This window comes from Erinaceus europaeus, chromosome 10, assembly GCF_950295315.1.
Source record: "Erinaceus europaeus chromosome 10, mEriEur2.1, whole genome shotgun sequence".
Lineage (NCBI taxonomy): Eukaryota > Metazoa > Chordata > Mammalia > Eulipotyphla > Erinaceidae > Erinaceus > Erinaceus europaeus.
Window position 1 is genome coordinate 94,564,866 of NC_080171.1, and position 12,025 is coordinate 94,576,890.

The 12,025-nt window shown below is 44.6% G+C and overlaps 2 protein-coding genes across 2 annotated transcripts; both read left to right on the forward strand.

The window, feature by feature from the left end:
* The first annotated feature begins 869 nt into the window (after positions 1-869).
* LOC103129068 (olfactory receptor 5C1) lies at positions 870-1,829 on the forward strand. The gene has a single exon (XM_007540028.1). The coding sequence runs from the start codon at positions 870-872 to the stop codon at positions 1,827-1,829; it is 960 nt and encodes a 319-aa protein (XP_007540090.1).
* Positions 1,830-7,795: 5,966 nt separating this feature from the next.
* LOC103129014 (olfactory receptor 1K1) lies at positions 7,796-8,746 on the forward strand. Its single transcript, XM_007539955.1, has one exon. The coding sequence runs from the start codon at positions 7,796-7,798 to the stop codon at positions 8,744-8,746; it is 951 nt and encodes a 316-aa protein (XP_007540017.1).
* Positions 8,747-12,025: the final 3,279 nt, after the last annotated feature.

Consider the following 12,025-nt stretch of genomic DNA (forward strand, 5'->3'; position numbering starts at 1 on the left):
CTCTGTGCTCTCTTCCCAAGATGCCAAGCCACTGCTACATTCTCCTCTCCCAAGGCTCACTTCAGTGGAAAGATGTCCTGGAAGTGAACCTCAAGATGGATATCTAGTTACTTAGGTCCAGATAATGCTTATTCCATTTTCTTCTTTACCTCCCTGGGGAAATGGAGAAGGAAACTGCTGATAGAATCATGGAGTTTTTAATCCTTGGCCAAGTACAATCACCCCTTTTACCATTCATTCATCTGACAGATACGTACTGGTCACCTACTATGTGCCAGACAATGTCTTGTGTATTGTAGATACAAAACTGAACAAGATAAGATTCTTATCTTCAATGATTTAGTTAGCTGCAATTATTTCTCAGAGTTGGAAATGAAAGCTTTGAGAAGTGGAGATTTTTGACTTTTAAATATGACTGTTTGGTAGGGAGTCTGGATCGACCTGACAACCATCGCCATGCTCAGCAGGGAAGCGACTACAGAAGCCAGACCTTCCACCTTCTGTACCCCACCCATAATGATCCTGGAGTACAGAAGGAGAAAGAATAGGAAAACTTCCAACAGAGGGAAAGGGATGTGGAACTCTGGTGATGGGAATTGTGTGGAATTGTACTCCTCTTCTCCTACGGTTTTGCCAATCATTATTAAGTCAATTTTAAAAAAAGAAGAAATAGGACTGTTTGAGGGCACATGACAATTTCATTATGCAGTTAAGACTGAAACCCAGAACTGAGAGAAACTTAAATCATTGAGTTATAAAGCACAAGTATTTTCTTTCCTCTCTGTATAAATGCTTTTTCATCTGTGATGTTCATCATCTTGCTCTCATCTCCCTCTTACTTTGTCTCTCCTCAGTCTGTGTCCAGTAGGATGACTTCAGAGAACTTCACCTGGGCCAAGGTTGCTCCTGCTGAATTCATCCTTCTGGGAATCACAGATCGGTGGGACCTGCGTGTAACCCTCTTCCTGATCTTTCTACCAGTGTACCTGGTGAGCCTGCTAGGAAATGTGGGTATGGTACTGCTGATTCATGTGGATGCCCGGCTCCACACACCTATGTACTTCTTCCTGGCCAACCTCTCCTTGCTGGATGCCTGTTATTCTTCAGCCATTGGCCCCAAGATGCTAGTGGATCTGCTAGTGCCCCAAGCCATAATCTCTTATGCTGCCTGTGCCCTCCAGATGTTTGTGTTTGCAGGACTGGCAGACGCTGAGTGTTGTCTCTTGGCCGCCATGGCCTATGACCGATACGTGGCCATAGGAAACCCTCTTCTCTATACAACAGCCATGTCACGGCGTCTGTGCCTGGCCTTGCTGGGAGCATCAGGCCTGGGAGGGGCAGTGAGTGCCTTTGTCCACACAACTTTCACCTTCCGCCTTAGCTTCTGTGGCTCCCGGGAGATCAACAGCTTCTTCTGTGACATCCCTCCACTGCTGGCTATCTCATGCAATGACACCAGTCTTAATGAACTCCTCCTCTTTGCTGTCTGTGGCTTCATTCAGACAGCCACTGTCTTGGCTATTGTCGTGTCTTACGGTTTCATTGCTGGGGCTGTGATCCATATGCGCTCAGCTGAGGGTCGTAGGCGAGCAGCCTCTACCTGTGGCTCCCACCTCACTGCTGTAGGCATGCTGTATGGGACACTCATTTTCATGTACCTGCGTCCTAGTTCCAGCTATGCCCTGGACACTGACAAGATGGCATCTGTGTTCTATACCCTTGTCATTCCAGCTCTCAATCCACTCATCTACAGCCTCCGGAACAAGGAGGTCAAGGAGGCTTTCAAAAGGACATGGAGCCGATTCTGCTGTTCTGGCCAAAGGCACTAGTGAAAAATCTAAAAATGGTTAGGGTTGATGGTAAAGAGTGAAAGAGAATCAGACACTTTCTGGTCCCTTCTCACTGTGGGTAAAGATGGACGTTCCCCTGGCTGACTTTCTTTTGTTTAGGGGATGGAGGGGCTACAGGCAGAACTAAAAACAAATGAATTTGCTATTAAACTGCCTTGGGTTCTAACTCATCCAGATGAAGTTACTGAGGTTGTGGTTTTTCATTATTGATTTACAAAATTACAAGATAACAGAGGTACAACTCCACACCATACCCACCACCAGAGTTCTGGATCCCCATTTAAAACTCCAAGTCCTGTTCCCTAAAGCTCTCCTCAATTTTGGACAAACCAGATTTGTTAGATACCTGATTTCCAGATGAACCAACACCTTGAAAGTAGAGGGTACAATATCCCAAATTTCACACATTTTTACAGTCATAAATAAACTAAAACCCCTTCTTCCATCACAATATTTGTAATTTCTTTCCCAGTTCTTACCTCCTATCACCATCACAATTTATGGCAACGGTTGGACACATTACAAAGGTTAGCAGGGCTGGCAAGATCGTTCGCCTAAATAGTGTGACTACTTGGTTGGGCAGGCAACTCAGGTTTAAGGCTGGCCCCACCACATTGGAGAGAGCTTCAGTGCTGAGTTTTTCCCTTTCTCCCTCTGTTTCCCTGTCTCTCTCTTTCTATCTGAAAAAATCGGCCTACAGTGGTGAGGTCCCAGCAGTGAAAATAAAGAGGAAGGAAAGGAGGAAGAGAAGGAGGAGAAATTGGCAGTTATAGAAGTGAGAATGTGAGGTTTTCCCCCGATTTAATGATTTTTATACTTGAAGGCCTCTTCTGTGGTCTTCTTCTGGTGAATTATTGGGTTCTCATGACATACAACTCCCACCACTGTCAGGTGAAAGTCTCTAGAGGCACATGACTTCTTCGGTCATCTTGGTCCTATATGATGTCCATGAATCATTCTACATGTTCAGTCAGCAGAGTGACCAGATGTGACAACTTCATGAATTTTATATATCAGCTAAAGGTAAGGTCAAAGTTTAGGCTACTGTTCTAGACTTGCTTACTAGATAAGAAAATAGGAGGGGGTATGGGGATTGGGTGTTGGGAATTGTGTGGAGTTGTACCCCTCCTACCTTATGCTTTTGTTCACTAATCCTTTCTTAAATAAAAAATTAAAAAAAAAAAAGAAAAAAGAAAATAGGAGGGGGAGGGACTGGAAGATGACAACAGTCAAATTCAGAGGATAAAGAGAACCCATCAGGGCTGGGTGGTGGCACGCCTGGTTGAGCACCCACGTTACAGTGCTCAAGGACCTGGGTTCAAGCCCCCAGTCCCCACTTGCAAGGGGAAAGCTTTGCAAGTGGTGAAGCAAGGCTGCTGGTGTCTCTCTCTCTCTGCCTCTCTCCTTTCCTACCACCCCTTTCCCTCTCAATTTCTGGCTATCTCTATCCAGTAAATAAATAAAGATTTTTAAAAAAAAAAAATTTTTTTAAGAGAGAGAGAACCCATCAAATCCAAACCCCCTCAAGTGAGATGGTCAATAAACTCCACAATTCTGAAAAAAAAAAAAAAAAAAAGTGTTTCCCTTTAAAACTTTCTTCAGGGAGTCGGGCAGTTGCACAGCAGGTTAAGCGCAAGGACCGGCATAAGGATCCTGGTTCTAGCCCCCCGGCTCCCCACCTGCAGGGAAGTCACTTCACAAGCAGTGAAGCAGGTCTGCAGGTGTCTATCTTTCTCTCCCCCTCTCTGTCTACCCCTCCTCTCTCCACTTCTCTCTGTCCTATCCAGCAACAACAACATCAATAACAACAATAATAATAACTATAACAATGAAAAAACAAGGGCAACAAAAGGGAAAATAAATATTTTTAAAAAATTAAAAAAACTTTCTTCAGGGTGGGGAAGATAGCATAATAGTTATGCAAACATAGCCTCATGCCTGAGGTTCCCAGATTTAATCCCCAGCACCAAAAGCCAGAGCTGAGCAGTGTTCTGGTAAAAAGAAGGAAAAAAAAAGAGCCTTTTCCTTCAATGTCATTTTCTAAGACAAGCAGAGAAGTCAAGAACAGGTTTGAGGTCCAGAAAGCTGAGGATCTGACTTGTAAGCTCTTACACTATAAAATGAGTTGGGTCCTGCAGTGAAGTTGGGAATTGAAGGAAAAGAGCCTTACATGGTAGAAGGACAAGTTTACATGAAGGTATGGAGATGAGATGAGCTCAGCTTTTGCAGGAGACTCTAAGGAGACCAACTTAACTGTCTTGGAAGGGGTGTTGGGAGAGAAATAGGAGTTTGCAAGCTAAGGGTCTGTAAATAGGGAAAAGCACCTCATGGGTTACCCAGGCAGGGGAATTTGGACTTTATTTACTAGGCAATGGGGAATCAATGAAAGTTCCTATGTTACAGAGGCACAATTCCTTCATGCCACCACAGTCACACAGTAAAACATACCCCACTCAGCATAGACCCAACACTCCATCAGAAATTGTCACACCACACCCTACTAGGGAAAGAGAGAGGCAGACTGGGGGTATGGACCGACCAGTCAACGCCCATGTTCAGCGGGGAAGCAATTACAGAAGCCAGACCTTCTACCTTCTGCAACCCTCAACGACCCTGGGTCCATGCTCCCAGAGGGATAGAGAATGGGAAAGCTACCATGGGAGGGGGTGGGTTATGGGGATTGGGTGTTGGGAATTGTGTGGAGTTGTACCCCTCCTACCTTATGCTTTTGTTCACTAATCCTTTCTTAAATAAAAAATTTAAAAAAAAAGAAATTGTCACACACAAAGACACGCTCTTCTTATGTATATAACCTCCCACACAGATATATCCTCAAGTTCATGGAAATATTTTATAGACACAATGGTTCTCTCCACACTCAGGCAGACAGACAATCATTCACACCACACAAACACAGTTATCAGCAAAATAATCCCTCTCCATTTTTACAATTCCTACAAGAAGCCATCAGTAACAAGGGAAAGAACAGGAGAGTTGGCCCCAGAAATGACTATTGCAAGTCCAAAGCTCCCCTGTACCACTTCAGCCACTACTTGAGGTGAGGCTCAAGAGTCAGCCCTCACTCTATCCTTCACAGGGACAGGGGAAGCAGCATCTTCACTAACACTGGAGATCCTGAGTGTCCCGAGAGTTCAAAGTGACATCAACAAACTCCTACTCTATCAAACTGGGCCCTAGAGAGAAAAGATAACAAGCCCCAAAACTGAATTGCCTCCAGGGATGAGAACCAACAGAAGCAGAATGATGCCCCTGGAGAGGAAGGAGCTCCCAAGACCCCAAGTCCCATAAGTATGATCAGTAACTCCCTGCTTGGTTCCTCCAATGATTGACTACCCTTGCTGCTGTTCCCTCCTCAAGTGTGAAGAGGTCAGCAGAGAGGTACACTCAAGGCAAAGGGGCAGGCTGGAGAACGTGCACATCTATCTTCCTGTGTGTGGTGTGACTGTGAGCCAGAGTCATACATGTGAGTGTGAGAGTGTGTGCTGTTTGATTGAGATCATGACTGCATTATAGTTCCTGCATGGTGATGTTGGGGGAGACAATGTGTATATAGTTGTGCCCACCTAGGGTAGTATGTCTCAGCCCATCATGAGCCTACGTGAATGTAGCCACATACAGAAAGGTACAAAGTTACAGACCCTGAGGGCAGTGCACAAGGTTATGATTATATGATCAGTGGACAGAGTGTAGTCAGTGAACACATTGGGTGTGCATGAAGGATCACAGAGTAGTTGGTCAATAAAAGCATTAATGTGACAGGTCACAGTAGCTGTGACTGATACTATGAATCTCCAAGAACAGAGAGCATGTAAATGACTACTCTTCACCTTCTGGACTTGGTGCTGTTTTGCAATTGCATTTAACCAACCCTCTGTTTATGTGTGTGATGATCTAGATATGCTTGTCTGCTCACATAGGTGGGCAAGCAGATATGGTACACATACTGGGTTCACATCTCTGTATGTGATTGAGTATACCTGTGTATTTGCAGAGATCAGTCTAAAAATTCATATATCTGCATGCCTGCAAAGATGTGCTTGTAATTGTATCTGAATGTTTCTGCAAACAGCTCAGTATATTTAAATGTTTACTGGGACATGACTCAGAACAGGTCAAGTCTCCAAAGAATCTACCCCATAAGTATGTATACCTTATTCATTCTACCCATTTCCCCTCTTTATTGGTGGGACATGATGATTAAGAAAAACGTTGCACAGGCAGCCAAAGCCAGAAGATTGCTCCACACTTTTTTTTTTACTTGGGGGGATTAATGATCTACAGTAAACCAGTTGTTGGTACATGTGTAAAATTTCTCAGGTTTCTGCAAAAAATTCTCACCCCCAGCCTAGGTTCTCTTCCAGAATATTTTTTAATATTCATTTATTTATTCCCTTTTTGTTGCCCTTATTGTTGTTTTCTATTGTTGTAGTTATTATTGTTGTTGTTACTGATGTCGTCATTGTTGGATAGGACAGAGAGAAATGGAGAGAGGAGGGGAAGACAGAGAGGGGGAGAGAAAGACAGACACCTGCAGACCTGCCTCACCACCTGTGAAAGGACTCTCTTGCAGGTGGGGAGCCAGGGGCTGGAACCGGGATGTTTACACCAGTCCTCGCGCTTTGCACCACCTGCGCTTAACCCACTTTGCTACTGCCCAACTCCCAGAATATTTTTTTTTAATCACTGGAGTAAGAAGAAATTAGGGTCATAAAGGTCTTTATGTCAGTTTTTTTTAAGATTTTATTTATTTTATTAATGAGAAAGATAGGAGGAGAGACAGAAAGAACCAAACATCACTCTGGTACATGTGCTGCCAGGGATTGAACTCAGGACCTCATGCTTGAGAATCCAATGCTTTACCCACTGTGCCACCTCCTGGATCACTTTATTTCTATTTTTAATAAAACACATGGAAATAAATTAGGAAATCACTCCCATTCAGAGAGGGTTTCAACATATAGCCTTCAGAACCTGTGTCCTAAAACCTCTACCCTTTCAATACCTTTCTTGGACAATTGTCCAAGATTTATGCAATGAAATTCAGTTGTGTAAAGAGGGAAGCATTAAAACAAATTGCATTGGTCCTTCAGAATTAAGTCTCTGCACCTGGCAGTAATCAGTCTGTTTACATTAGTTTCCTACAAAGGACAGAGCAGTTGCTTGGTGCTCAGTAAACGTTTTATTTTATGAGGAGAGATTTTTTTTCTTCCTTTTTTTCTCTCCAGAATTTGAAGATACTGTCTGTTTATGTTCCACCTGCTACTGTTGATAAAACATTTGATATCAGGCTACTTACCTCAATTTCATTAGAACTTGAACGTCGTGAGTGTTGGAGGCACTGAACTCTTTTCTGGATCCTCTATACTCTAGTACATCATGATTTATGTCTAGGTATTATGGGCTTACTCCAGTATAAGCAGGTATGCCCTTTAGATTTGGAGTTTTTGTTTCTCTGATAGCTTTCTTTTTTTCAATCTTACTTTCCTGAAATAAATGCCAAATGGCCTTACTGCTATGTTGATCTTCTCTCTGCTTCATCATTTTTAAGATGGTTTCTTATTTATTTATTTGTTTGTTTGTTTATTTATTTATTTATTTATATGAGAAAGATAGGAGGGAAGAGAGAGAAAGAACCTGACATCACTCGTAAATGTGCTGCCAGGGATTGAACTCGGGACCTCATGATGCTTGAGAGTTCAATGCTTTATCCACTGATAAATTGAACTGAACATGTGACTTCAGAGCCTCAGGCATGAGAATCTCTTTGTATAACCATTATACTATCTACCCCCACCCTATGATTTATTATTTTTTTTATAGCCAAGAAGCCTTGAGTAATTCATTCACCCCCCTCCTTAGACTGGGGAAATGACCCATCAGTAAACAGGACCACCTGGGGCTCCAGGTAAAGAATCATCCCAGCCATGGATGCTGCCAATGAATCTTCAGAGGATGCCCCATTCATTTTATTAGGACTGACCACTAACCCCAGACAGCGTCAACCTCTCTTTGTATTATTCTTGATCCTATATGTGGCAGGCATCCTGGGTAATGGACTTATTGTGGCCGCCATCCGGGCCAGTCCAACTCTTCATGCACCCATGTACTTCCTGCTCGCCCATCTGTCCTTTGCTGACCTCTGCTTTACCTCTGTCACTGTGCCCAAGATGTTAGCCAATTTGTTAGTCCAGGACAGCTCCATCTCCCTTGCTGGCTGCCTCACCCAGATGTACTTCTTCTTTGCCTTGGGGGTGACTGACAGTTGTCTCCTGGCCACCATGGCCTATGACCGCTACGTAGCCATCCGGCACCCCCTCCACTATGCTACAAGGATGTCTCGGTCTGTGTGCACAGGCCTGGTGGGGACTGCCTGGCTGGTGTCCCATGCCCACTCCCTCCTGCATATCCTGCTCATGGCCCGCCTATCCTTCTGCGCCTCCCACCAAGTGCCCCACTTCTTCTGTGACCACCAGCCTCTTCTACGACTCTCATGCTCTGACACCCGCCACATCCAGCTGCTCATCTTCACTGAGGGTGCCTCTGTGTTGGTCACTCCCTTCCTGCTCATTCTAGCCTCCTATGGGGCCATCGCCGTTGCAGTGTTCCGGCTACCCTCAGCCTCTGGGAGGCTCAGGGCTGTGTCTACCTGTGGCTCCCACCTGGCTGTCGTCAGCCTATTCTATGGGACGGTGATTGCAGTCTACTTCCAGCCCACATCCCGGTATGAGGCAGAACGAGGTCGTGTGGCCACAGTCATGTACACTGTAGTCACTCCCATGTTGAACCCTGTCATCTACAGCCTCCGGAACCGTGATGTACAGGGGGCACTCCGAGGCCTCCTGACTGGACGAAAGATCTCAGCCAGTGGCTCCTGAGGCTGAGTAACACCAAGGATGGGCTTCATCAGACACAGTGAGAATTCATGAATGGAATCATCTGTTCAGTACATTTTCCAAAACTACAAAAAGACCTCTTATTTTCTGAGCACCTACTGTGAACTAAATCTCCACCTGATCTTACTTTATCCCTGGGTTACTGGGATCCAGGTTTACAGAAGAAGAAATAGGTCATTTGGTGAGAAGCACTGATTTTCTCAAGTTTACACAATTCTTAGCTGGCAAAAGCTGGGCCCTTTCTCATACATCATGCATTTAGAGAGCATGCTAGCTTTTTCTAGAAATTCAACGTTGTATAAGACAATGAGATGCCCCCAGGTTCTGCTTCAGGTGGTTGGCATTTAATTTTCCAACACATTCCATGAATTCTCAGATAAACTGGATTTTCAACCCTCTGGGGGCATGTTTCAAGGACTGACTTCTTGAAGTTCATAAATGATTATATTTTATGCTAATGAGCATTTAGAAATTGTCTATTTTTATTCTTTTTGTTCATGCTTGCAATAATGCTACCTGTTTGGTTTCATCTGAATTTCTTTTTAAATTTTTAAACTTTATTTCATTAGGTAGGACAGAAAGAAATTGAGAAGGAAGAGGGAGATAGATAGGAAGAGAGACAGAGAGACACCAGCAGCATGGCCTCACCACTCATGAAGCTTTCTTTCTGCAAGTGGGGACTGGGGGCTTGAACTCGGGTCATTGTGCATGATAACATGTACACTTATCCAGGTGCACCACTGCCCAGCCCCTTCATTTTTTTTTCCTCCTCCAGGGTTATTGCTGGGCTCAGTGCCTGCACCATGAATCCACCGCTCCTGGAAGCCATTTTTTCCCCCTTTTGTTGCCCTTGTTGTAGCTTCGTTGTGGCTATTATTATTGCCCTTGTTGACGCAATTCGTTGTTGGATAGGACAGAGAGAAATGGAGAGAGGAGGGGAAGACAGAGAAGGGGGGAGAAAGATAGACACCTGCAGACCTGCTTCACTGCCTGTGAAGCGACTCCCCTGCAGGTGGGGAGCCGGGGGCTCGAACCGGGATCCTTATGCCGGTCCCTGCGCTTTGCGCCACATGCGCTTAACCCACTGTGCCACCGCCCGACCCCCTACCCAGCCCCTTCTACACCTGAATTTCTATAGGACACACAGTGAACAAAGAGAGGGCATAGAAGGGGCTGGGCAGTGACACACCCGGTTAAGAGCACATGGTAAGAAGCATAAGGACCTGTGCAAGGATCTGGGTTCAAGCCCTCACTCCCCACCTGCAAGGGGACACCTCACAAACAGTGAAACAGATCTGCAGATATATATATATCCTCCTCTCTCAATTTCTGTATGTCCTATCCAATAAAGAAGAAATAGAAAAGAAAAAATGGCTACCAGGAGCAGTTTATTCATATTGCTGGCACAGAGCCCCAGAGATAACCTTGGAGGCAGAAAGAAAGAAAGAAAGAAAGAAAGAAAGAAAGAAAGAAAGAAAGAAAAAAAGGAAGGAAGAAAGAAAAGAAAGAAGGAAGGAAAGAAAGAAAGAGAGCAGGGAGGGAGGGAGGGAGGGAGGCAGATGGTGGTGCACCTGGTTGAGTGCATGTTAGTGTGGGAGAACCCAAGTTAGAGTCTCGGTCCCCACCTACAGAGGGAAAGCTTTTCAAGTAGTGAAGCAGTGCTGCAGGTATCTCTCTGCCTCTCTCCCTCTTGATCTCTCCCTTCTCTCTCGATTTCTGGCTGTCTCTATCAAATAAATAAATATTTTTAAAATAACTTAAAAAAAAGAAAGAAGGGAGGGAGGGGGCATAGACATTAGGGCAGAGATTATTTTAAGTTTTTACTATATACTAACACCTCACTTCTTTTTATCCACCAAAAATACCACTTTATGAATGAGGAAACCAAAGCTCAAAGATGCTGAGTTCTTCAGTAGCAGATCCAGAACAAGTTCTTTTAATACTTGATCCACTCACTACTCATATATTTTAACTTGATTTCATTGAATCTAAACCCTAGGTTTGGGGGCCCTTAGGTGTGGGAGCCTAGCAGGAAGAAATCTCAAACCAGGGGTGGTGCACTGTGTCTGGTGAGGACATGTTTTAGAGTAAGAAATGCTTGTGGTGTACTCAAACGTTGACCAAATATATTAACAAGATAGAAGGTTTTATGCCCACATTTCTACAAGAAAGCTGTCCCCACTCATTCATCCTCCCCATATCCACTGTTCTTCCACCTCCCCTGCCAGGGAAAGGAGCTACAATGGTGATAGACCTGGGGTAGCCATAGGCCCACAGATGAGCCTGCCACTGCCTAGTCTATATTTTACACTCTTGCTATTTGCTCTAAGATGGGAGTTGTAATCTCATTACGCCAGTAGCTTTAAAACCAAAAACAACAAATTCCTTTCCTAAAATGAAATCTTTCACAGAAGATAAACATAAAGCAAAAGAAGGAAAAGAGGTGCAATGGAGAGGAAATGGTTTCATCAAAGGCTTGGACCCCAGCTTCCTTAGTTGCAGATTCCCCTGTGCCCTGGGGTGAGATCATGGGGTGGTGATTCTAATTCAGTCCCTTCAGTTGATACATTGGGAAAATGAAGCCCAGAGTGGCTAAAGGATTCACCCAGGATTAAAGAGTCAGTGGCAATCTTCTGGCTTCCTTGCTTAACCCTCACAGTTTAGCTCTATGGTGACATTAAGATCACCCTTTCTGGCCCCCCCTTTCCCTCACTCCCAAAGCAAGCTATCTGTTTAGGTTGGAGTGCCCAAGCCTTGCTTACTCAATGGCTAGCTAATTCCCTTCCCCTAAGCACGCTTCCTCTCTCTGCCTTCTCTACAATACTAGTCATGCTGTTTAGCAACCATTCTAACCCTGCATCCCCAGTTCCACTTATGACACAGGGTGTCTCATCTGCTGAACATTACAGACCTTATCTGCGTTGTCTCTGAGTGTCTAGAGTCTGGTACAGAGAATATGCTTGAGATTGACTGTGGCAATGTCTAACAGGCTTCTCCCAGGGAATGTCTCCATATTAGGAGAAAGAAAGGCACATTATGAGACAGGGAGATTGAGAAGGGGAAAGAAAAAAGGGTTGGGGGGAGTTGGGAAGTAGCACAGTATGGATCCTGGTTCCAGCCCCCAGCTCCCCACCTGCAGGGGGATCACTTCACAGGCGGTGAAGCAGGTCTGCAAGTGTCTATCTTTCTCTCTCCCCCTCTCTAACTTCCCCTCCTCTGTCCTATCCAACAACAAGGACATAAATAACAATAGTAACCACA

Excerpts from the sequence above, each read along its gene's own strand:
- LOC103129068 (XM_007540028.1), top strand. The coding sequence starts at position 870 with ATGACTTCAGAGAACTTCACCTGGGCCAAGGTTGCTCCTGCTGAATTC.
- LOC103129014 (XM_007539955.1), top strand. The coding sequence starts at position 7,796 with ATGGATGCTGCCAATGAATCTTCAGAGGATGCCCCATTCATTTTATTA.